Below are 22,225 nucleotides of genomic sequence, written 5' to 3'. Positions count from 1 at the left end.
ACCGGGGATCACGTTAGGCACATCCCCTCCAATGAAGAGAAATTCTGACTACTCCGAACAGCACAGTGGTAAACATAGATGACAGTATTCTTAAACTGAGTTCAGCAAAAATGAAAGAACTTGACATTGTATGTGAATGAGCCCTTCAGAAGTGACTCTTGTTACTCTTTCCCCCTTTTTGGTGTGAACTTACCCTATTTTATTTTTGGTGTGTGCCAGTCACAAGTCTGTTTCTTTATGTTATACTTAATGGCAAAAGGCATTGCTCTCAAGACTGAAATTTGTTCCTTTAATTCTGGCGTGACAGAAACAAAAGATCTCTGCTTCATGTTCATGAAGACACTGGAGACGCTGCTGATACTTAATAAATTCTTCCTGATTGGAACAACTAGCCATGGATTCTTTTAAAGTGCTCATTCCAATTGGCTTAATAAATTAATGGCTAATACAGAATTCTGAGCACAGACAATATTCTCTCTCTTTTTAAATATTTTATTTATTTATTTGACAGAGAGAAAGAGACATCTAGAGAGAAGATCAGGCAGGGGGAGTGGGAGAGGGAGCAGCAGGCTTCTGGAAGAGCAGGGAACCCCTGTGGGGCTTGATCCCAGGACACTGGGATCGTGACCTGAGCCAAAGGCAGATGCTTAATGACTGAGCCCCCAGGCACCCCTACAGACAATATTCTTAAGTGGCTGAATTAGAAGGGGGAAATGTGGAAAGTATTCTGAAGTTGGTTGGTAGTAGAATACCATGGAGTATCCAGTCCACAAAAACTGACGCAAAGCCTCAGCTTCTTTGAAGAGTAGCCAATTTCCACAAGCTAGTAATGATTTGTGTGTATTAGGATTATTGGATCAGAAAATGACTCATATAGGTATCATTTGATAATCAGCTCTACTCAATATAAAAATCACCTGCAAAAGTTGATGTTCAAACATTCTGGTTGAGGATTCTATTTAGGAGGAGAAGGAAAAAATGGAATTTTAGCAAGTTATATAAAGAGATCGCTGTTTTCAGTGTGGAATGATGTGGTGTTGGTATTGCTGGATTTTATGCTTTGAGTTTGGAGCCTTGTACCTGGAATTTTCGGTATTAGCATACTCAAGGTTACTCAGTGTGTATTTAGCCAGTGCTTTGTGCTAGACTTTGTGTGTGTTAATGGGGAGACAAAAATGAACGAGATGTGATTTGTAACCCTTCCGCTCTCACAGACTAGAGGAACACAGGGATGTAGTAAAGATGAGCCACCTGTGACTCGATACTGTGTCCCCATGATCACGATACTGTCTGGCCATAAAGGAGGCAGCGGTAATCATGGGAGTGCCACTGGGTGGGTGGCAGAGGAGAAAGAGGGCCGGTGTGTGGTATAGACACATTGTGATGGTCTTTGCTGGTTTGGGGATAAGCTTTACAATCATTAGAATCATGCCAGTCGTGACTGCGGACACAGCCTAGGAAGCTCATGAGGACAAAACAGGTGCAGAAACCCGGGGCCAAGTGCTTCCCCAAGTGAGAAAGGCTACTGATTTACCAGAAAGAAGAATCTTTATACGTGTTAGACATTAAAATATTTGCACCCTGAAAGAGTTTCATTGCCTCTGCCACCTTCAGTTTTGCCTCTGATGTAAACATGCTATGGTGGGCAAAAGCTTAGGGCTCCAGGGGTGCCTGGGTGGCTCAGCTGGCTGAGGTCCGATGGTTGATTTTGGCTCAGGTCATGATCTCAGGGTTGTGGGATTGAGCCCTTCGTGGGGCTCCACACTCAGTGCAGAGTTGGCTCGTCTCTCTCCCTCTGCCCTGATGCTCCTCCTGTGCCCCTGCATGTTCTCTCTCTCAAATATACATACATAAATCTTTAAAAAAAAGAAAGAAAGAAAGAAAGAGAATCCTAGGACTCCATTCACAGAATTGTGGGCACATCTGTCACTGTGAAGACAGCATACTGGAAAGTACTATATACAGAAAGAGTGAGTTTATGATCTTAAATAATCCCAAGTAGGAAATGGCTTTCCCCCATATCTTTATTTTTTTTAATGCCTTTGATCACCTTCCTAACTTCTTGAGCCCTTGGTACCTCTGCTCTTCCCCCTCTTCTCCCTTCCCCCAAGAGATGGCCTGAACTAGAATGTACATTTTTACTTATTAATTAAACAGCTCAAATCTGCATGTTGAGCCAGGCACTCTTCTAAGCACTTCATAAAAATCAACTAACGGAGCCAACTCACATTTCTTTGGGGTGGCTACTGTTAGTACCAACCTTTAGAGAAAAATGAGCAGTAGAGATCTTTAAAACTCCCTTAAGAACACAACCTCAAGAGCAAGCTGAAGAGCTGGGATTTGAATCTGGAGACCTAAGCTCTCAATGTCCACCTGGGTGCTTAGTCCAGCCATAGCACTAAAGCGGGGATACGTCCTGCCTCGGGCCCACCTGCTCAACCACTTGCTCAACCACTCGGTAGGCTCTTTGCTACTTACAGAATGAAGCCTTTTCACTTTGGCCCAGAGCATGGGGAGCTCTTTACAAAAGATGCCTTTGAAATGCAAAGGCTGACAGCATCATTTGTGGATCCTCACCCTGGCTTTCAGCTGGAGTCTACTGGGCACTGGCTATGTGGTAGGCAGTCTTTAAAAATGGTGTAATATTCACACTGTTTTTGTTGGATAATTGCATGCTTTTAATTTGTGGTATTATAAACAGACCAGTAATCTCGTTTAGGAGTAGCCAGAGAAAGTTATTTGATATCCATTAAGTCAAGCTGCTATTTTTATTCACCTCTGTAGAGGTGAGTATTATTTTGGTCCAGAAAAAGCAGCATTGTAATATAGTCTAATGGATACCTCCTGACTGGATAGGTTGGGGAACAAACAAACAAACAAACAAACAAAAAAGAGCCTTCTGAAGAAGGTAGGGAACAATTTTGCTTACTTCCCTAAAAGGTAAGCCCAGTTATCCCTTTAGGTATTACAACAGTTTAGCTTTTTTTAGAAAATGAATTTTTAAAAGGGGGGGAAAAATCCACACCTTCTTTAGTTCATGGATTTGGAACAGTGATTTTTCTTAAAGACCTCTTTCAACCACAACTGACTAAAATGTTTACCTTACTCAGAAAATTCCGAGAGTTCAAGAAAAGTGAAAGTATTAAATCACGTAAAATCAATTTAGTAAATGCAAAGTCCATATAGGAACCATATTGTAAGTAAGAATATTCATCATCAGTGGTTGCTTTTCATCAATGTCCTGTGATTTAATTTTATTATGTATTTATAGACAAATAATAGGTTATTTAGATAGCATCTCCCATCTGAAGACATTTCAGTGGTTTGCAAACTTGAGCCTGAGTTAACTGTTCAGTCTTTGGAGATGAATCATTCCTTTTGTTTAGCCCATTGGTATAGTATTTAGATTAACTTGTAGGTTTGTATTTAACCTGACAGAATCCAAAGAGCCAGATCAGACATGTGCTGGGCAGTCTTTTTCCTGGGGCTCGGACAGAGCTACATGCAGGGAAGAGGGCCTGAATCATTAGTTTGTGATTAATGTTTGTAGAAAAGTAATATTTCTACCATTTTATGGATGGAGCAACTGAGGCACTACAAGGTTAAGTGGCTTCCCCTCATTCACAAAGCTGTTTAGAAGATCCAGGAAAATCAGGCACGAATGGAAGCCAACCATGATTTTGTACTCAACTCTCACCAATTTTAAATCTTACAGTTTTGAGAAAAGTTCTAGTTCCTGTACCTGCCCACGGGCAGGTTACAAACCGGAAGTTGAAACTAAAATGAGAGGATGTTGCCAATCATTTTCTAGGGGAAGGGAGGGACCAAGGAAGGGTTGCTTTGGCTAACAGCTGCCTTGGGGGCTCTTATCCCCACGGACCCAGCCCTCTCGGACCGGCTGGCTCTCTGCTGATCCCCGAAGGCATCTGTCCATGAGGATTCAATCAGGCTCAGGACTGCTGGCCAGGGTGGGGGGTAGGGGGACTGTAAATCTGGGAAAGCTGCAAGTATTCAGGGTCTTGAACTTTATCAGGTTTGAATGTGTGATTGTGAAAGTAAAGAGCAGAGAAATGACAGCACTCAGTAAATCAAACATAGAGAAGATCAGGACTGTCACAGACAAGAGAAAAACAGGCTCTGGGCACAAGCCCCGCTGAAAACCTGCAGGCAGGCAGAAGACTTTTATGTTCCCTCCAGACTGTGCCTTCTGAAAAACAAATCTCTTCCCCTGTCATTTTATCTAGAGAACGGTATTCTTTGTTTTGTCCTACAGATTTCTTTATGTTTTCATTACTGAAGCTGAGATCCTGTTTTAGAAGATGGGGTGCTACACGGAAAAAACAAAAACCAAACAAATCAACCCCCCCAAACCAACAACCCAGAAAGAAAATCAGTTGAAAAATGGCTGGAACGATGTAGATTTTCCTCTATCAGTGTGTTCCGTAACTTCTAAGTGATCTTTATTTTTCTATTTCTTAACAAAATGGGATGTTCAAGTTTCCTGCATATACAGCAGTATCAAACTGAAGAGCATGGGAAGAGTATAGAAGTATCATCAGATGAGCAGGTCCATTTAATGAGCCCCCGCCCTCCCTTTTATCTAATGCCAGCCCACAGGTTGCTCTCCTTCATGGTCCCATCTGTTAACTCACTGCTGTTGCCAGAAGTTGTTCTCAGGGAGGGGTGCTGCTGAGGACTGGGATACTTTTCTTAAGGATGAGCCTCAAGATTACTATCTATATTGTTTTTTTTTTTTTTCTTAAAGATCTTATTTATTTATTTGACAGAGAGAGATTACAAGTAGGCAGAGAGGCAGGCAGAGAGAGAGGAGGAAGCAGGCTCCCCGCTGAGCAGAGAGCCCGATGCAGGACTCAATCCCAGGACCCTGAGACCATGACCCACTGAGCCACCCAGGCGCCCTACTATCTATATTGTAATAGACTCGCGTGTACTACAGCAGATTTCAATTTCTTGTGTGACCCAACTGTTCCCCGGAGCTAATTAATTTCCAGGAAAGAGGATGTTCGAGTCTGCTGCTGGCATTTGCAAAAGGGAACGACAAGGAATGTTTCTTCTTCAAAGGAACCAAAAGCCAAGTAAAGGATCTCTGTTTGTCTCACCCCACCCCTTTCTACTATAATGCAATAAATAAAATCCTCACTGCTGGTACACAGAGAATGCCTGAGACCTTTAATGAATGGCAGGACTTAAAGTGTGCTCAAAGCAGTTCTTCCCTGGAAATGAACCAGCTCCGGGGAACAGTTGAGACACACAACAAATTGAAAAATGGTGTAGTACAGGAGTCTAATACAGTATAGATACTAGTAATCTTTTAATCCCCTAACAATCCTGTAAGGCAGGTACTTTTATCATCCCCATGTTACAGATGGGAAAACTAAGGCAGAGAGAAGTTAGGGAATTTGTCCTGGTCATACAGAATGTGGCGGAGTCAGGTTTGAAACCTATCTCAGTTGCCTCAGTCTGTGAGTCAGAGTGACTCCCATCTTCACAAACTCACTGTGAAGCCGACAACACAACATGAGGCTGGGTACTTTTTTAGAGAAAGGATCAAGCATCTTCTTCCATCTTTGAGGCTCTACAGAAGTGCCAAACTTCTAGACTGTAAACACTTCAAAACTAGTTGCTAACCCTTCTAGTTCTTCTTTGGGCAGTGTACATGCAGTGCTGTGGAGCAAGTGCAGGAAACTGGAGGGCTGTATATGGTACACAACTCTTGGTCCTGATTCTCTGCATATCTGTAACTAACTGAGTGCAGAGATCATAGTTCTGGGGGCAAATGCAGTTATTATTTTATTTGGGGGCACTCCCCCCTTTAACTGACTTGAGGCAAACGTCCAAAAACGTATCTCCTTTTCCGCTTCTCCTTAGCAACACCTAACCAATGCCCCCCCCCCCCCCAATCCGCTAAGAAAAGAAAAAACAGGTCTCTGAGCAGAGACAGCTCTGGGGCAGTGGCATCTGGACTCTGACCCTGGAATTGGCATTGTCTGCCCATCTAGTGATACCAGCAAACTCCAAGGAAAGCCTGGGGCCTGTCTAGTGTGTTGAAAATTTCTGTATCTCGTTCCCCTTTTGGGGAGTAGAAATGGTCTTTCTCCTTCCGATGTTCTGAGTTTTCCTATCCCAGGAGGCTGGGGTGGGGGTGGCGGTGGAAGGATTAGATAAGACAGCTGGTTTTGGAGTTCACCTTATTTGGAGCAGGGCAATGAGAAAAGAGAGGCAGATTTCTCTTCCGGGGCCCAGACCGAGGTGACAGAAACTGAGGAAGTTGGTTTGCCTTCGGAATTCTGACCCCTGTCTCCAACTTCACCAGAGAGCACAAGGGGATGGCAGAAGATATGGGGAGAATCTCCCCAGCAGGGAAGTCAGTGCAGTCTCTGATCTACCACCCTGAGGTTCTTACCCACACATACTACAAAGAGGTAGGAAAGGCTTCCATGTGTGTTTAGAGTTATAGGGGAATGCTACCAAAGAGGAAAAGAAATGATTCAGTGCACAAACTCCCAAAACATAGCCCCTGGCTCCCCAAGACCACTTTCCAGTCCTGGATCAGGAAAGTGGATATTCCCTGCTTCACCTTTAGTGAAAGGGAAGGGATCCCCGCAGGGGCAGGGCCTCAGCCAAGCTGGCAGCCCTCAGCTTTGTGTAGTGATGCCAGTAGTAATTAATAATGATAATAAATACCACACTTCATAACCAGACCCAACCTGGGGATTGAATGGCCGGACCTCTGCCTCCCACCTGTGCGCTCTTACTCTGGGAGTCCACACCCTCCCCATTAGCCTCAGTCTAATTTAGCTGCCCAGTTCCACCCACCAGGTTCTGACCGGGGTTCAAAGGGAGTTCTGCTCCCAACGCCCAGTCATGTGAAGTAACTCGGACCCTAGGCAAACCCGCAGGGAGTGAGGGTGGGAAGGCAGGGGTGGATGGCCTACAGTAGTATTCAGCTTCAGAAAATAATCAAAAGGGATAGTAATTCAGGTCCAAATGAGCTCGGTTTAGTTTTTCTGCCAAGTGCAGGGGGTCTGTTTTCGGAGCCTGAATTTCCACGGCTCCCGGGACCGTGGGGCCTGGCACCCCCAAGCCCGGCCGCCTGGGGACCTCCGCATTCCCAGGGCGACGGACGCAGGTCTCGCCGGGCCCGGGGAGATCTGGCCAGCGAAGCGGAGATCTCAAGGCGTCAGGACGCAACCAGGCCGTGGGGAGGGAGGCCGGCGCCGTGTGGAATGTCTTTATCGGGATCAGAGAGCCACAAGTTTCTCCTTCGCTGCTTTAAGCGATCACGGATAGACACCTTTCGATCTTTTGTCAGACATCTTGGCCCTTAATAGCTAAATTTATTTGGTTTAAAGCGGCCGTGGGAGAAGCCGGGAGGGAAGATCTTTCGTCGGTCATGGGTGGCCTAGATAGCAGGCTTTAAAAGAGGGAGGGAAGAAGAAAGTAAAAAGGTTAATGGATGAGGGGAGGGCTAGGAGGCGCCCAGCGTGGGGCTTTTACAGCGACCCTCCTCCCACCGCCCCTTATCGCGGCCCTAACTTACCCGCGGCGTATGAAATACATTAAATCACGTAAACAGCGCGCAGGGAGGAATGCCACCGCGATGACCTCTCGCGCGCCGCCGCCGCGAGCCCACCTCCGCGCCGTGCTGGCGGCCGCTGGCTGGGGGGCGGCCCGGGGACTGCGGGGCCGGGGGCGGCCGGGCCCGGCCTGCAGCCGCCGCGCGCCGCGACGCTATGCCGACCGCCCGGGCTCGGCGAGTTCCTCACCCGAAGTGACCGGCGGCGGGAAAAGGGGGCGGGGGGCGGGGAGTGCGGGGGGGGGGGCAATTTTCTAGGCTGCGCAGTTTTCGTGCCCCCCCCCAACCCCTGCCACGATCTGATATTTCTAACGTATATTTTTGGGCTTTCAAGAATTAAAACAAAACAAAACCACCCGCCGCCCTCCACCCCAAACACCGTCAGGACTTTCCGCAAGCGTCTGCACTGGACTGACAGCGGCTGAGTCCGAGAACAGGCCGCCCCACGACTATTGGGCGCGGAGGATGGCTGGGGTGGGGGGACACCAGGGTGACCCCTGTCCTTCGGCAAAAGCGTCCCAGGGACGGTAAGAAATCCGGTATAGGCGAAAAGGCCCTAGAGATGTGGCTTTGTAAAAACTCAAGTTTAAAACTTAAGTTTTAAGTCACAAATTCTCAAGTGTCGCTGGAGCAGCCGGGAGCTTTGGGGAACTGACGGCGTAATGAGCTTAAGTTTGCAGGGGTCAAGGCGTGTCGTTATGCGGGCCCCCGCCCGCGTGTCACAGCTCCTCTGGAAACAGAGCGTGGCTGGGTCCCCAAACATCCCTTCGCATTTAGCAACAAAGCCTCCGCCCCCTGCCCAATTGGCTGCTCTATTCTGGCTGGATTCGAATCGCGAGTAGTAGTGTGGCGGCGCGCCCCAAATAAATCAGCCCTGGGGACAGGTCGCGCCCCAGAGCCAGCAACTCTCCGAGGACGAGGACGTGGGCTCGAGGACGGAAGGCACACTGCGGAGGGACCACTCCTTGAGTCTAAATAGTCGGGAGAGAAAGAATTTCGTTAAGATTAGCAATCCCTCCACCCCCAAAGGAGATAGGCAAAAGAAAAAGGAGAAAGAAAAGGAAAGGAAAGGAAAAAGAAAAAAGAACCACGAAGAAAATAGAACTGTTAAGAGCCTATTTACTGGTGAACTATGAGGGGACTTCTCCAGTTCTTGGGTTCCTCCCTAGTTTAGGGTACACTTCTTTCCTCCGCGTTCCCTATGATGCCCGCCTTCCCAAACCAACTGGGGTACTCAAAGGAAACTCACAGCGCGGGACCTGGGAACCCCTAGGGGGTGGCTTTGAAAATGTGCCACTCCTCCCCACCCCGGGGAGTGGAAGTTTTCCCCGGGGCCAAATCCAGTGCTTTAGGAAAATGGTAAACTGGATGGGTCAGGCTTTACTTGCCTTTCCGCCTGAAGAAACTCTGCGGATTTAATTTTGATTTTAAGTTAACTAAAAAGAAAAATATTTTACTATCCATTCTCTCCTTTAGTTGGTAAACCAATCTAAAAAACTGCTACCGTACAAAGGAGCAAATTACAATCTCCCACCCTTGCTTTAGGCAGTGTTAGAGAGACTGGGAATCGGGAAAGTAAAAAAAAAAAAAAAAAAAAAAAAAAAAGCCGGGTCCCTTCTTGAGCCCTTAGAAACGACAGGCTATAGTCAGCGTTTGCGCCCCTGCTCACCTCTGTCCCAGCAGTTCCAAGGCCAGTGCACCCTCTCACAACCGCTGCGAAGCTGCGGGAAAAGCAGGTCCCTAGAGCTTTAGCTGTTGTCCAAGGAAATTCACACAGACACCTTCATACTTGCTAATATAAAGAAATACAACAGGAACCAATTTCGGAGCTAGGTCTCCTCGGGGCTCAGGCTTGGAAGCTGTTCACAGCTTAAAATCTAAAGAGAATTTTTTAAAAAAACTCATCTCTATTGGAAATCACCTCACTGAGATAATTAAGAAAAAAACCAACTGCTTTCAAGAGTAAAACCGAAAAACATTTCAAAAACAGTTGGACTCAAAGGAAAGTCAAATGTCCACAACGTTTCCGTATCTGCTGACAAATGAGCTTCTGAAAAGCTCAAAATTTGGTCGGAACTCAGGCAAAAGCCAAAAGAGAAGGCTTGGTTGGAGTTAAGTGGGAGGTGGACACCGGGTCATCTCTTTTGCTAGTTCCATTCGATCGAATTCAGGTTAAATTTTAAAGTCCTGAATCCTGCTCCAGTGCCAATCTCTGTTCCAGAGTTTTCCACCTTCACTCTTCCAGAATTGTGGCCACATTGAAACTGGGAGCCACCACAGTGATTGGGGAAAAGCAAAGAGGAACGTAATAAAAGTGACTAAACTGGAGGAGAACGGTTTATGGACCGCCGTAACAGCAGTTTAAAATTCAAAAGTGTTTAGCAGCAATTTACAACGAAGAATGGAAAAAAAAAAAAAAGATTTCTCGCCAACTTCCTCGATTTCGCTTTCTTCTCCTCACTGCCAGGCCCTGTCCCCTTCTCCCCCTAGGATAGACAGCTTACAGTTCACATTTATGTTGAGAGAAAACATACTTTTAACGACGAGGTCTCACAATCTCTCAGAATCATTATTTTACATTGTCCCTACCTACTTAACGCCGGTTCAACTCTGCTTAAACTCCTCTCCCCTCCCCAACTGGAAAAACGCAGAATCAAAAACAACACAGAAACAAAAACAACCCCCCCCCCCCAAGAACCCAAAATGCTTCTAGGGAGACTGACTTTTAGAAAATCATTTAACATCGATTTACCTGGGAGAAAAAATGTAAAATCCATCCCCACAAAGCAACTCCTGCTGCCCTAGTTAAAATTCTCTCTCCGCGGCCTTCTGGGGTCGCGTCTGTCGGAAGAAATCTTTTTGTGAGCGAAAGGGAGCGGAGACATATATCACTACTCCTGCCGCGGACGAACCCGCAGCCGCGCGCCTCGCTGCTGACAGATCCGCGCTGATAACCCCGCGACGTTCATTTCCAGTCCCCTTGCCGGCTCAGCACCGTATCAGTTTGTACACAGTTGTGATAACCATTTGGAGGGAGCGAAGAAGGGGTGTGTATGTGAGGGTGAGGGTGGGGGCGGGGAAGCGGTATTTCCCGCTGGGTCCAGGGAAGGTGAACCCCCTCCCCCCTTTCCAACGACTTATCCGGAGACTTACCTGAAGTTTTCTCCAGGATAAGCTCAGAGCAAACGGGACACGAAAAACTTGGAAAGCACCTTGGAACGCGACTGGGGTGGAAGCCCTTTTCATTACGCGCACCTTTGGGGACTAGACTTTACGTATACCACTACCCCGAATTAAAAGTTCCCCAAGGTTAGCTGATGTGTCGACGTAAACGTCCCGAAACCTCCTAGGAATTTAGTCTGTTTTTAAAAAGCAGGGCAGATATAGGGAGCTGGGCACTAGAGTTCCTTCTTTCCCGTATCTTTGGAACCTCGATCCCCGACGGTCACCACGACCCAGGGGCTCGATTAGAGGTCGGTGCAAGTTTAAGGTAGTTCACATACAAAGGCAGAGCATAAAGCTCTTTTAATGTGGACTGAGGAGCGGGGAAGGCCCGAGGAGCAAAGCACTTTCCCCCTTATTCTGGAGGCACATTGACCCGAAAGCTGGAGCGTCCTCGATGGTGGCGCTGAGCTGTGCACTGCCAACTCCTCTCGTGCCACCCCCACCCCCCCCGCCCCCGTGAGTGCGTGTGTAACTGGGGGCGGAGGAAAGTGCTGGGCCGGGTGGGTGTGGGTCGCCAGCCAGGTCAAGCGTTCCGCCACCTCTGCGCTTCCCCGGGTGTCCCAGGACTCGGCGCCCCCTTGATGGACTGGCCCCCCTCCATGGAAGGTACTCGCAGCTCAGCCCACACACCCGCAGGCTGCGCGGCGCTCATTGTCTGTTGGGGTGGCGCGCTCCCCTCCCCCCGCCGCCCGCGATCCCCTCCCCACCCTCTTTTCTCTCCTCCCCTCGCTCCCTCCTCCTCCTACTCCTCCTCTTCACCTCCAGCGCCCAGCTGCTCTCACAGCGCAGTTCCGACCCACAGCCTGGCACCCTTCGGCGAGCGCTGTTTGTTTAGGGCTCGGTGAATCCAATCAGGAGCGCAGGCTGCAGTTTTCCGGCAGAGCAGTAAGAGGCGCCTCCTCTCTCCTTTTTATTCACCAGCAACGCCGCGCAGACCCCGGACTCGCGCTCGCCTGCCGGCGCCCACAACCTCTCTCCACGCCCGGGAGCAGTCTCCGTCGCGGCCGTTCTCCATGCGCAGCGCGCACTCGAGGTTCGGCTGCTTTCTCGCTTTCTCGGGCTCCCCTCTTTCCTTCCCTCTTCCCCCCGCACCCGTCGCGGGCCCCTCCGCCCCGGGCTATCCGACACTCTGCGGGCCGCGGTTGGCTATGGGGTGTCTCCCTTCCGTCGTGGCTGGCTGTAGCGACTCCAGGTTCCCGGGACACGGTGGACCAACTTCTGCTGTCTCTTCCTCTCCCCGAAGCGCTTATCTGCGCGCAGCCTTATCTCCGAGTTATCTGGCGCAAAGGGGCGGGAGCCGGCAGTCAGGCGGGCAGAGAGATTTCTTCCATGCTATCTAGCCCGGGTCTGTGTGTGGGCATTAATTTTAGTATGGTTATCTCGGAGGAGTCGAAGCGATTTGGAAAAGCAGTTCGGAGGAGGCCCGTCCGGCTGCATTTCGTCTTCCTATCCCACTCCCTCCGAGTCTCCCCGTCTTTTCTTCCTGCTCTCTTCTTTGGGGTAGCTTCGGCCGCGGGGCGGTCTTATGCCCCCCGCCCCCCTGCATTTCCCCCTCCTCCTTTTCCCTGCGCTGCGCTCCACCCCGCTACGTCCGATTCCGGAACGGTCTGGCCTTTCGGCGGCTGGGGATGACCACGGGGTGGGCGGGGGTGGCCCAGCCGGCGTGAGCGCACGCGCTGGTGACTGCAGACGCCAGCCTTGTGTAAGGTGTGCGGCGCCACGGGGAGGAGGGTTGGGCGTGAGACTGCGGCCCCGCGGGCACCCAGCAGTGCCTGGGCCCGGAAGGTCAGAGACTCGTCTCCGCCCCGGCGCCCCACCTTCCCTGGGCTGGATCGTACTTCTCTCCGAAACTCGCGTTCTGTCCCGTCAAGCTCAGGGAAGCTCTGGGAAAGCCAGTGTGAGAGAAGGCGGCGGTTTCGTTTTCGGGGACAGGTTGCTTTTTTTAGGCTAATGATTTTTGCGCGGGCAGACCTCACACTGAGGCATTCCAGGCGGGGGGCATCCGTAGGGAGGCGGGAGAAGGCAACGCCGACAAGCACAACTACGTAAAAAATTCTTTTGTGTGTCAGCGGCCGAGAGGGAGCCACTTCGGGGGCGGAAGAAAAACGGCGGCTAGTCGCACCGTCACTCCTGGGATCTGGCGCGCGCAGATGGAGGATGCTGCGGAGGGGGGTGGGCGGGAAGGCGAGGCGACCCAGGCGGTGCAGACGAGGGAGGGCGGATATCCCGGTCCTGGGAGGATCCTGCGGCGGCTGTCCAGGCTCCGATTCCCTTCTTTGCCCATCTCCCGCGCCCGGGGCATCAACAGGGTATGTGAGGATTCCCATAAGCTAGAAAAGGCAGTGGGAATGAGGTTTAATGCGGTCTACGGTTCTGGTAACTTTTCTTCCCCTGTTTTGCCTCCCCTCCCCCCGTCTCAGGAGCTAGAAGTTAGCTTGGAGAGGCGCCGGACCGTGGATGGCCTTGACTGACGGCGGCTGGTGCCTGCCGAAGCGCTTCGGGGCCGCGGCTGCGGACGCCAGCGACTCCGGAACCTTTCCAGTGCGGGAGCCTTCCACGCCACCTTCCCCCATCTCCTCCTCTTCCTCCTGCTGCTCCCGGGGTGGGGAGCGTGGCCCCGGCGGCGCCAGCAACTGCAGGACGCCGCAGCTCGACACGGAGGCGGCGGCGGGACCCCCGGCCCGCTCGCTTCTGCTCAGCCCGTACGCCTCTCATCCCTTCGGGGCTCCCCACGGACCTTCGGCGCCCGGGGTCGCTGGCCCCGGGAGCGCCCTGTCGAGCTGGGAGGACCTACTGCTCTTCACTGACCTCGACCAGGCCGCGACTGCCAGCAAGCTGCTGTGGTCCAGCCGCGGCGCCAAGCTGAGTCCCTTCGCACCCGAGCAGCCCGAAGAGATGTACCAGACCCTCGCCGCCCTCTCCAGCCAGGGGCCGGGCGCTTACGACGGAGCGCCCGGCGGCTTCGTACACTCAGCAGCCGCCGCCGCCGCAGCCGCCGCCGCGGCCAGTTCCCCGGTCTACGTGCCCACCACCCGCGTGGGCTCAATGCTGCCCGGCCTGCCGTACCTGCAGGGGGCGGGCAGCGGGCCCGCCAACCACGCGGGCGGCGCAGGGGCGCACCCCGGCTGGCCTCAAGCCTCGGCCGACAGCCCTCCGTACGGCAGTGGAGGCGGCCCGGCGGGCGGCGGGGCGGCGGGGCCCGGGAGCGCCGGCTCCGCCGCGGCGCACGTCTCTGCGCGCTTCCCGTACTCGCCCAGCCCGCCTATGGCCAACGGCGCGGCTAGGGACCCCGGGGGCTTCGCTGCAGCTGGTGGCGGGGGAGCCGGCGGCGTGAGCGGCGGCGGCGGCGGCAGCTTGGCGGCCATGGGCGCCCGCGAGCACCAGTACAGCTCGCTGTCGGCCGCGCGGCCGCTGAACGGGACGTACCACCATCACCACCACCACCACCCGAACCCCTACTCGCCCTACGTGGGTGCACCGCTGACCCCCGCATGGCCCGCAGGACCCTTCGAGACCCCAGTGCTGCACAGCCTGCAAAGCCGCGCGGGAGCCCCGCTCCCGGTGCCGCGGGGCCCCAGCGCAGGTAAGGGGATATCTGCTGCGTGGGAGTGGGGGCCTAAGGCTCTGGAGTAGACGAGGGTGTGGAACACCTATTTGACGTGGGCTTTGTTCGAAGGGCTTTCCTGTTTTCGGTGCCTAGAGGTCGGCCGACCCCCAGGGAGGATTTGCAGAACTTTGGCAGGCCTACCCCCAGAGTCTGGCAGTGTCGATGAGGTGCTTCTGTTTTGTGGATTGTTTCGGTTCCTTTCCACGAAGGAGTTTTAGGTCGCGTGTACAGTCTCACTGCCTTGGAGAAGCTCGAGGGGCTTGAAAAGTGAATGGGGTGGGCAAATTGGAAAAAGCTTGGGAAGGAACTTGTCACCGTCTCTAGTTTGCCTTAGTGGAAGAATGAGATTCTTGGGGGGGGGGGCGCGGTAAGTTTGGGAGGGTGTTGGGCAGTTGCTTCACAATCCCTTCACATAATAGCTTCTCCTAGTTCAATTCTGTAGGGGTGAAGAATTGTGTTTCTCTTAGGGAGGGTATTTAAGAACTCCACTGTGGAAAAGATGCTAAGGAGGTAGTTGGCTTGGTCCTCGGTGAGAGAGGGAGGAAGAGAATACCTGGACTGGTCAGCCTTGTGACTATGCTGAAGGAAAGCTGGTGGAGGGGCCCATTTGCTGGACATGTCTGGAATTGGTTCTGCTGGTGGCCCCTGCCAGTCCTGGGAATCAGGGATCCTGGAGGTCCCACATCACTCCCAAGTCCAGAGTTCAGTCCACCACTTAAGGTTTTCCATGCCACTGGTACCTTTCTTCCAGTGCGTGGGGGCAATGCGGGGTGAACTGGGAAAACACAATTGTCAAAACACCTGGAAACACCCCTGAAAAGTGGCTTTTTTTTTTTTTTTTTGCTCAAGCAGAGATTATGAACTGTGGTGTCTGGCCTGGCGAGGCACTCGGGGGATGCAGTGTTCTGGGTTCTTCTAGGAGCTTTCATGGGTGTCTTTGTATTTAACCTGTTTGATAACACGACAGACTTCAAGAGAAAATCTTGTTGGGGACGGCGGGGACTAGTTGTTTGAGTGGAGGCGTGAGAGAGAGGTGGCAAAGAGGCAGGAGACATGTCAGCCTAAATTAACCTACCTGGTGTTTTCACACTCCAGGTCTGGGCTTTTCCGGGGAGCCTCAGAGTTCCTTTTTGGGACGACAAATCTTTCAGGGGCCCTAACTAGTGGAGTGAAGTGATGAATTGCCAGCCTTGTATTCAGAAGGTCTACTGGAAAATGCCAGGGGCCTGAAAGCCAAGGATGTGACTTGAATCCTCCTCCTAGTAACACTGGGAGGGGGGGCAACAGGCTTTTTGGTAGCAGGTTCTTTTTTTCTGTCTCCTAAGATTCTGATCTCAGAATTCTTTCCTCTTTTCCTCTGCAAAAGTGGCCCTGGAGACCGTCTTTACCGTCGTGGGGAGTGGGTGTGGAGGACCCTGTTGGAGGAGAGACTCGAGAGCAGAGCATTGTCTCCTGTTGGGCAGCATAGGGACCCATGGCTGGTTCCCAGCTGGAGCTGAGAGACTGGGAGATGAAGATCTTCAAAGAATGGGAGGGGGGGGCGGATTAGGGTGAGGCTTTTTGTCGGGAATCCAGCTGGGAATCCAAAATGGTGTGTGAATTGGGTAGGGGGCACCTCCATTTGGAGCCACATTCAGCAGCAGCACCTGTTTCAGGCGGGGACACACCTTAAGTGTGGTCTCCCTATCCCTCTCCCCATAGTCTTCCAGCATTTCACAGGCCTGAGAAAGAGAAGTAGTCCCAGAAGATCTAATCAGAGTCTTCTGATGTTCAAAGTAGCTTGTTTTATATAGAAAATCATTTCATCATTTCAGAAGCAGTATGCTGCAATTGCAGACGAGTTAACAGATTTCATTTAAAACCAGCTTCTTGGGGCGCCTGGGTGGCTCTGTGGGTGAAGGCAGAGGCCTTCAGCTCAGGTCATGATTCCAGGGTCCTGGCTGGGGTGGAGCCCTCCATCGGGCTCTCTGCTCAGCAGGGAGCCTGCTTCCTCCTCTCTCTGCCTACTTGGGATCTCTGTCTGTCAAATAAATAAATAAAATCTTAAAAAAAAAAAAACCAGCCAGCTCCTTATCCCACCAGTTTTTCACTGAACTTCCAGATAGGACATTGCAAAATTAGAAAAATATTCTGTAGATCCAGAGTATGTTTAAACAGCAAGAACCAAAAATTCTGGGGAGGGGCTTGGGAACACCCAGCTTTTACATAGAGTGTTGAAAGAAGGCAGGAAGCTACTGAGAGAGAATCAGCTGGTCTTGGGGGTGGGGGAGGCGAAAGACCTAATTTTTGTTGCCCTCACCAGCGTTCTAAGAGCTAGAGAAACCTTGACCTCCAGTGGTTCTTCTCCCGCTTCCTAGCTAGATTCCTCCTTTTTCCACTCGGATAACAACCATTTTTGAAGGTACTCTTTTTTTAATTGATCAGGGCAAACGGCAGGGCTAAAACCTGAGCCCTCAGCGTTTTCAACCTACACAGTGCGGAGCCTTTCAGGGAACCTGCTGGATTTTGGTGGTGGGTGGGTGGGGGGTTGCTGGGGTGAGTCTTCACAGTGATTCAGTCCCTGAGCTCAGTGGCCTCCTAAATCCCCGCCGAAGTGTGTTCCATTCTTTGGGTCCCGGGATGGCATTCGCTGGTGCGCTCTGCTCCCCAGAGCCTTTTATTTTCTCCGGGTGTGGGGGGGTCCCCAAATCAGTCCTGTTGGGAGATGATGCGTGTGGGGAAACTGGTGAACAAAAACGTCAGCACTTTTTAAGATTTTCTAATTTGTTAGAGTTTTTCTTACGTTAGTCCCTTGTAGATGGTAGCTGCTGGGTAAGGGGTAGCGGTCGGGAGAAAATGGGAGCTCTAGATGAGATTTAATTAGACATAAGCAAACTTCCTAAATTTTCCTTAAGCAAAATCGAGTTTCAAGTTTTGTCTTTGGGTTTTCAGTTGACTAAAGAGATTTGAGAGTTCACAGTCTTCTCCTGGGAGTCTTTATTGTTTCCAGCCTGGGGGAATCAGGAGGCCAGGCCTAGGGCTGGGTTCTCCAGGGAATGCCCCCACTCCTCTATCGAGAGGGTCTCTGATAGGTAACATTTTAAAGTCAACAACTAAGACAAATACCTTGTTTAACTTCAGTGTCCTTGAAGTCCTGAGCATTTTACTGATTACCGTAGTCAATAGTGGCTTTTAGGGGGGAGAAGAATAAATCTTTGTGGTAGTGTTGTAAGTTGCAGTATCCTACAATAACTTTGAACTGCAGTTACGTAGGATGCTAGTTTCTTTTAAACTTAATTCTCCAGGAGGTGGGAGACTTGTTTTCTGGGGTAAATAGATTAATGGAATTAAAAGAGTATTCATGCCAAAATTTAAATATCTTTACAACTAGTAGTTGATGGTAGAAACCAGCTGTAAACTGCTTAGGGATGAGAAGAAAAGGTTTGCTAGCACACATTTTCAAATGAAGCTTTAAAATGTAATGTTTATTTACTTTAAAGAAAGCCAAATTTAGATATTTAAATCCTCTATAAATAACCCTAAACAGAAGTATTTTTACTTTTATGAAGTGTCTTTTTAAAGTACTTAATAAGTACCTATCTCATTTTAGATAGTATTTATTCATTCATAGTCAACAAATTTAAGCGGAAATAATAAATGTTACAACCATTTACTCTTGATTTTTTCCTCTTACTAACAGGTTTAAGTTAGTTGTAAACACCAAAAATGAACCAAATAGTAACAAAGTGACAAAATTTAGGTATATTGCAAGTTTAGTGTATGAAAATACGAACGTTTCATTGAGCGTTTTATGTATGAAAATTTTATTTAGTGATGTTCTGAGTCAATAATACTAGCTTACCAGCTGTTTGTAGATAGAAGCAGTTAGACCTATGTGGAACTCAAAATATATTAGTAAAGTTTTACTTAAGTCTTGTGGCATGAAAAGAAAACTTAACATTTATCCCTGTGCTTGTTAATGTTGGTGCTTTTTTCCCCTGGGGAGACCTGAGTTACTTACAGTCAACTGAGAAAGTGCCCAAGAACAGTATTTCTGATTTTACGTGTCCTTTTTTTTTTTTTTTTTTTTTAAGAGAACAGGAAGGGTGACAAATAGTAAATACTTTAAAAATTACTTGGGATAAAAGTAATAAGGTTGCCCGACTGTGTCCCAGGATATTTGTGGGCTCGGTGCAGGGGTCAGTGATCAGTGTTGATACTGTATGGTCGGCTCGGTTTGGCAAGGGGCACACTAATTATGATGGATTTCAGTTTTGAGACGCTTGGGAACAGCCGGAAAGGAGGGGTCAGGGGACCCAAACCGACTTGGCCATAGCTTCTCACACCTACGAGGTCCTTGGAGACTGAAGGCAGATGGCTGGGGCTCGGCCTGCAGCACCATCTCCTGCTCTTGGGGTTTCACTGAGCGCGCCCCAGGGCTGCAGAAGTATTGGACAAACGCTCGATAGCGACAACGGCCGGCTCCTGACTTGGCTGCTGAGCAGAGGGAGCCGTGGGGAAGGGCGCGGGCGGGGAGGCCGGCAGCATGTTGCCAGCCCTGGGGCCAGGGGTACCGGGGGGTCTTCCGGGGAGGGGCGGGAGCGGCGCGGCCTCACCCGGCCTCCTGTCCCCTCTGTCGCCGCAGACCTGCTGGAGGACCTGCCCGAGAGCCGTGAATGCGTGAACTGCGGTTCCATCCAGACGCCGCTATGGCGGCGGGACGGCACCGGCCACTATTTGTGCAACGCCTGCGGTCTCTACAGCAAGATGAACGGCCTCAGCCGGCCCCTCATCAAGCCGCAGAAGCGCGTGGTGAGTGCGAGCTTCCGTCTTCGCCTTGGGCCGGGTCCTGAGCGGCGCTCCTGCTGTGGCCCGGGCGCTGCCGGCTTGTCCCGGGGCGTCCCCGCGGGAACAGGTGCGGGCGCCGCGTCTGCCCGAGCGCGGGGACACACAGGCCCCCTTCACACCCTCGAGCTCCCGAGTGCAGGTGGCCCCGAAACCAGCGTCTGGGGAACGAAAGATAGCCTTTCCCTCACACTTCCACCCAGGGCATGATGTCTATAAATGTGGAGGAGGAAGGTGTGGGGAGCTCCCATTTAAAAAATAACACACAAGTCTGTGTTGATCTATCTCCAGATGTACTTATAAATGCACTAGAAAGATTCTGAAGGACACATAGTAATGACAGTAACCTCCGGGGAGGAAAACTGAGTATACCAATCCCGGTCAGATGAAGCGGGGTCTACTGTTAGGTCTGGTTTGGATTTTATTCTTGAAGAACCGGCTTGTTTATTCCCCTGCCCCCCCCCCCCCATATGACAGTCACAAACCCACACTTGCTTTCTCCCCACAGCCTCATTCAGGGTTCCTTTGATGCTGTTCTTACACCTTTGGGTCCCATCTACCTCTTCTCCTGTGAAGTGAGACAGATTTTAGCCCCCAAATTCCCTCCCGTCTTTTGGATTGCCTTTGAATTTGACGAAAATTTCCGCTAACTTTTGTTACTTGTGAAAATCTAGCTGTTCAGAACACTACATAGAACTTAAAGGGGGAGAAAGGCAGTCCTAGGTGCTTCTCAAGTTAAGATTTTCACAGTCCAAATGCATTTTTTTTACTATTTTAAATTAAGGAATTCTGATTTCTTCAGGGATAAATCTTAGAGTTAGGTGTGGTTTTAGGAGAGGGCATTTACCGCTGTAGTGATTAGAGAAAATAAATGAAAGTGTTCACAGGCCCCACTGTAGGGCTGACATTTGTTTAACCAAGCATTCATACTCTTAATACCTTTTAAAGTAAAATATTTTACAGTGAGATGCCAGACATCTTAAGTATCCAAGTAATTTATTTAATTGTTATACTCTAATTAGCAGGAACAAACGCTACACATGTTGTTTGTGTTAAATAGATTAGGGTGATATTGCATCACAATGGAAGTCTGACACCTTAAAGAGAAGCAATTAGTTTTATGGTTGTTTTGTTTTTAATGCATTTAAAATAAAGTGGCTGAGGCTAATTTAATGTATGTGCCTTAAACTTGTTACAACCTCCCACAGCTTAAAATAGTCTTCAGAGGGCATCCTGCATTTCATTTCATCATCTGCCTTCCTATGGTTTTCATTTTTTAACGCATCATATTAAGAAAAAGTAGTGGCCAGAAAATACCCGGGAAGTTTGTTGTTTTCATGTCTGAACAGTGAAACTGATTTTTTTTTTTTTTTTTTTTTCCTGGAAAGGTACATTGAACTGAGTTCTAGCTGAGTTCAGCAAAGTCACCTTTTCTTGAGCTTGAGGGAAAAATTGGTAGAACTCCGAGTAGCTGATTAGGCTCTAGTTGGATTCTAAATTTGATCTATACAGTAACATACATGTTTAGAAGTGCCATTTGTTTCGTGCACTTACCAGGAAAGAGTTTTTAACATCTCCTAAATCTGTTGGTCTTCCTTCTGTGTGGCAGGTGTCTTGGCCGTGACCAAGGTCCGCCATTGTGCTTTGTAAATGGATTATAAATGATACCAATTGAAGGGCGTGTTCATCAATTAGTTCTTGTGGGCTTCTTATTTATGGTTTTGATGGATCTAGCTTAGTTCTCAGAAGGTTGAACCCAGGTTTGTTTAGCCAGCAGTCCAGAACCAATCACTGTGAATTTGAACTTGTAATACATTGCAAAATAAGAGATTTATGGTGTAACTTGAATTCCTTGTCAGTGATGAATATAACTGAGATCACTTGTTACAAGGAACTTTTATAACCCATTCACCTTCATTTCTCATGTTTATGGAGACTGGCTTCACTTATGATTTGCAGTTGACAGTCATAAAATTCTTTGTTACAATGGCAAATTCTGATAACAAGGTTACTTCACGTTGGCTTCAAATTCCACTGGAAACTGTCATAAATGACCTGTTTATAAAATGAACCTCCTTGTCCCTAGTTCGCTGATTCACATTCATGAAGAGAAAGGCGTTCTCTCCTAGGAAATTATTTTATTTTAACCATAAAAGGAAAAAGAAAGCAACAAGTCCCGATGTGTAAGGTTTTATGTTTTTATCATTTTAGCAAAAACAGTCCCACAAATGGTTGCCTGTCAGGCAAGCATGTACATTTCAACCAAAAGTCAATCTATTTTTTCATAGCGTTGAGTTCTAAGCTAAGAAGTTTACCAGTGTCTATGATTTGTGTTTAAAGGATAGTGCTACAGTAATACAATAGGATGTGAATTGCAAAATAGGACGTAAATGCAAAATTTAATGTTTTTTAAATATGTAAGCAGAGGATTTGATAAATCTGTCCTTAAACTTGTGGCTATTCAGTACACCCTCAATTCCAGTTTTTATTGTACATCTTGAAAACTATTCTTTTCTGAAATTGGTATAGCTAACTTCTGAATTCTGTCAAAAAAACCTTTGACTTACATTTGTCCTTGGATTTTTCCTCACAGCTTTTTTACTAAAGTCATGGTGCTGTTTTTTAGTTGCCTATCTAGGTAATTTTTAAAACAAATTTAGATTTTGGCATTTGGGGTAAGAACTTACACTACTAGTTTAAACTCTCCTTCTTTATAACTCACACATAATTCAGATGAGATAAATTCCCTCTAAGGATGTTATGGGCATACAGGGAACATGGAAATCAGAATGACAGTGCCTTTTCTGATAATACCAGTTAATTCTTCTATGAGCAAAAGTTGGGACTCTACTAACTGGATGAAAATACATCCCTATTACTGTAAGACAATGCCAGCATTAAAACAGTGCTGTAACATTCGCTTATCCTTTGTAAAAAGAGTACAAGAATGCAGGTGGCAGGCAACTGTGATA

At 49.1% G+C, this 22,225-nt stretch overlaps 1 protein-coding gene and 1 long non-coding RNA gene across 9 annotated transcripts in view; one reads left to right on the top strand and one right to left on the bottom strand.

Annotated features, from left to right (window-relative positions):
- The window catches only part of LOC309847890, a 407,011-nt gene extending 395,793 nt beyond the window's left edge, over positions 1 to 11,218 (bottom strand). The window contains exons 1-4 of one of the 2 annotated variants that reach the window (XR_014302694.1): positions 10,751 to 11,218; positions 9,267 to 9,474; positions 7,562 to 8,568; positions 4,893 to 7,435 (exon numbers count right to left, since the gene is read on the bottom strand). This is a non-coding gene — a long non-coding RNA (uncharacterized lncRNA). Of the gene's footprint in view, positions 1 to 4,892; positions 7,436 to 7,561; positions 8,569 to 9,266; positions 10,299 to 10,750 lie in introns of those variants that run through there. The other variant, XR_014302695.1, reaches the window with a different exon arrangement.
- A 372-nt stretch (positions 11,219 to 11,590) lies between these two features.
- GATA6 (GATA binding protein 6) overlaps positions 11,591 to 22,225 on the top strand; it is a 31,213-nt gene continuing 20,578 nt past the window's right edge. Inside the window, exons 1-3 of one of the 7 annotated variants that reach the window (XM_082698762.1) lie at positions 11,591 to 11,855; positions 13,243 to 14,405; positions 19,054 to 19,220. In XM_082698762.1, the coding sequence (XP_082554888.1) occupies positions 13,280 to 14,405; positions 19,054 to 19,220 (1,293 nt within the window). In that variant the 5' untranslated portion in view covers positions 11,591 to 11,855; positions 13,243 to 13,279. Of the gene's footprint in view, positions 11,856 to 11,878; positions 12,530 to 12,586; positions 12,755 to 12,945; positions 13,132 to 13,242; positions 14,406 to 19,053; positions 19,221 to 22,225 lie in introns of those variants that run through there. The other 6 variants (XM_082698767.1, XM_082698765.1, XM_082698766.1 and 3 more) reach the window with 6 other exon arrangements.

The sequence above is a fragment of the Mustela nivalis genome, assembly GCF_964662115.1.
Source record: "Mustela nivalis genome assembly, chromosome: 14".
Lineage (NCBI taxonomy): Eukaryota > Metazoa > Chordata > Mammalia > Carnivora > Mustelidae > Mustela > Mustela nivalis.
This window is presented reverse-complemented; position numbering and strand designations above follow the sequence as displayed.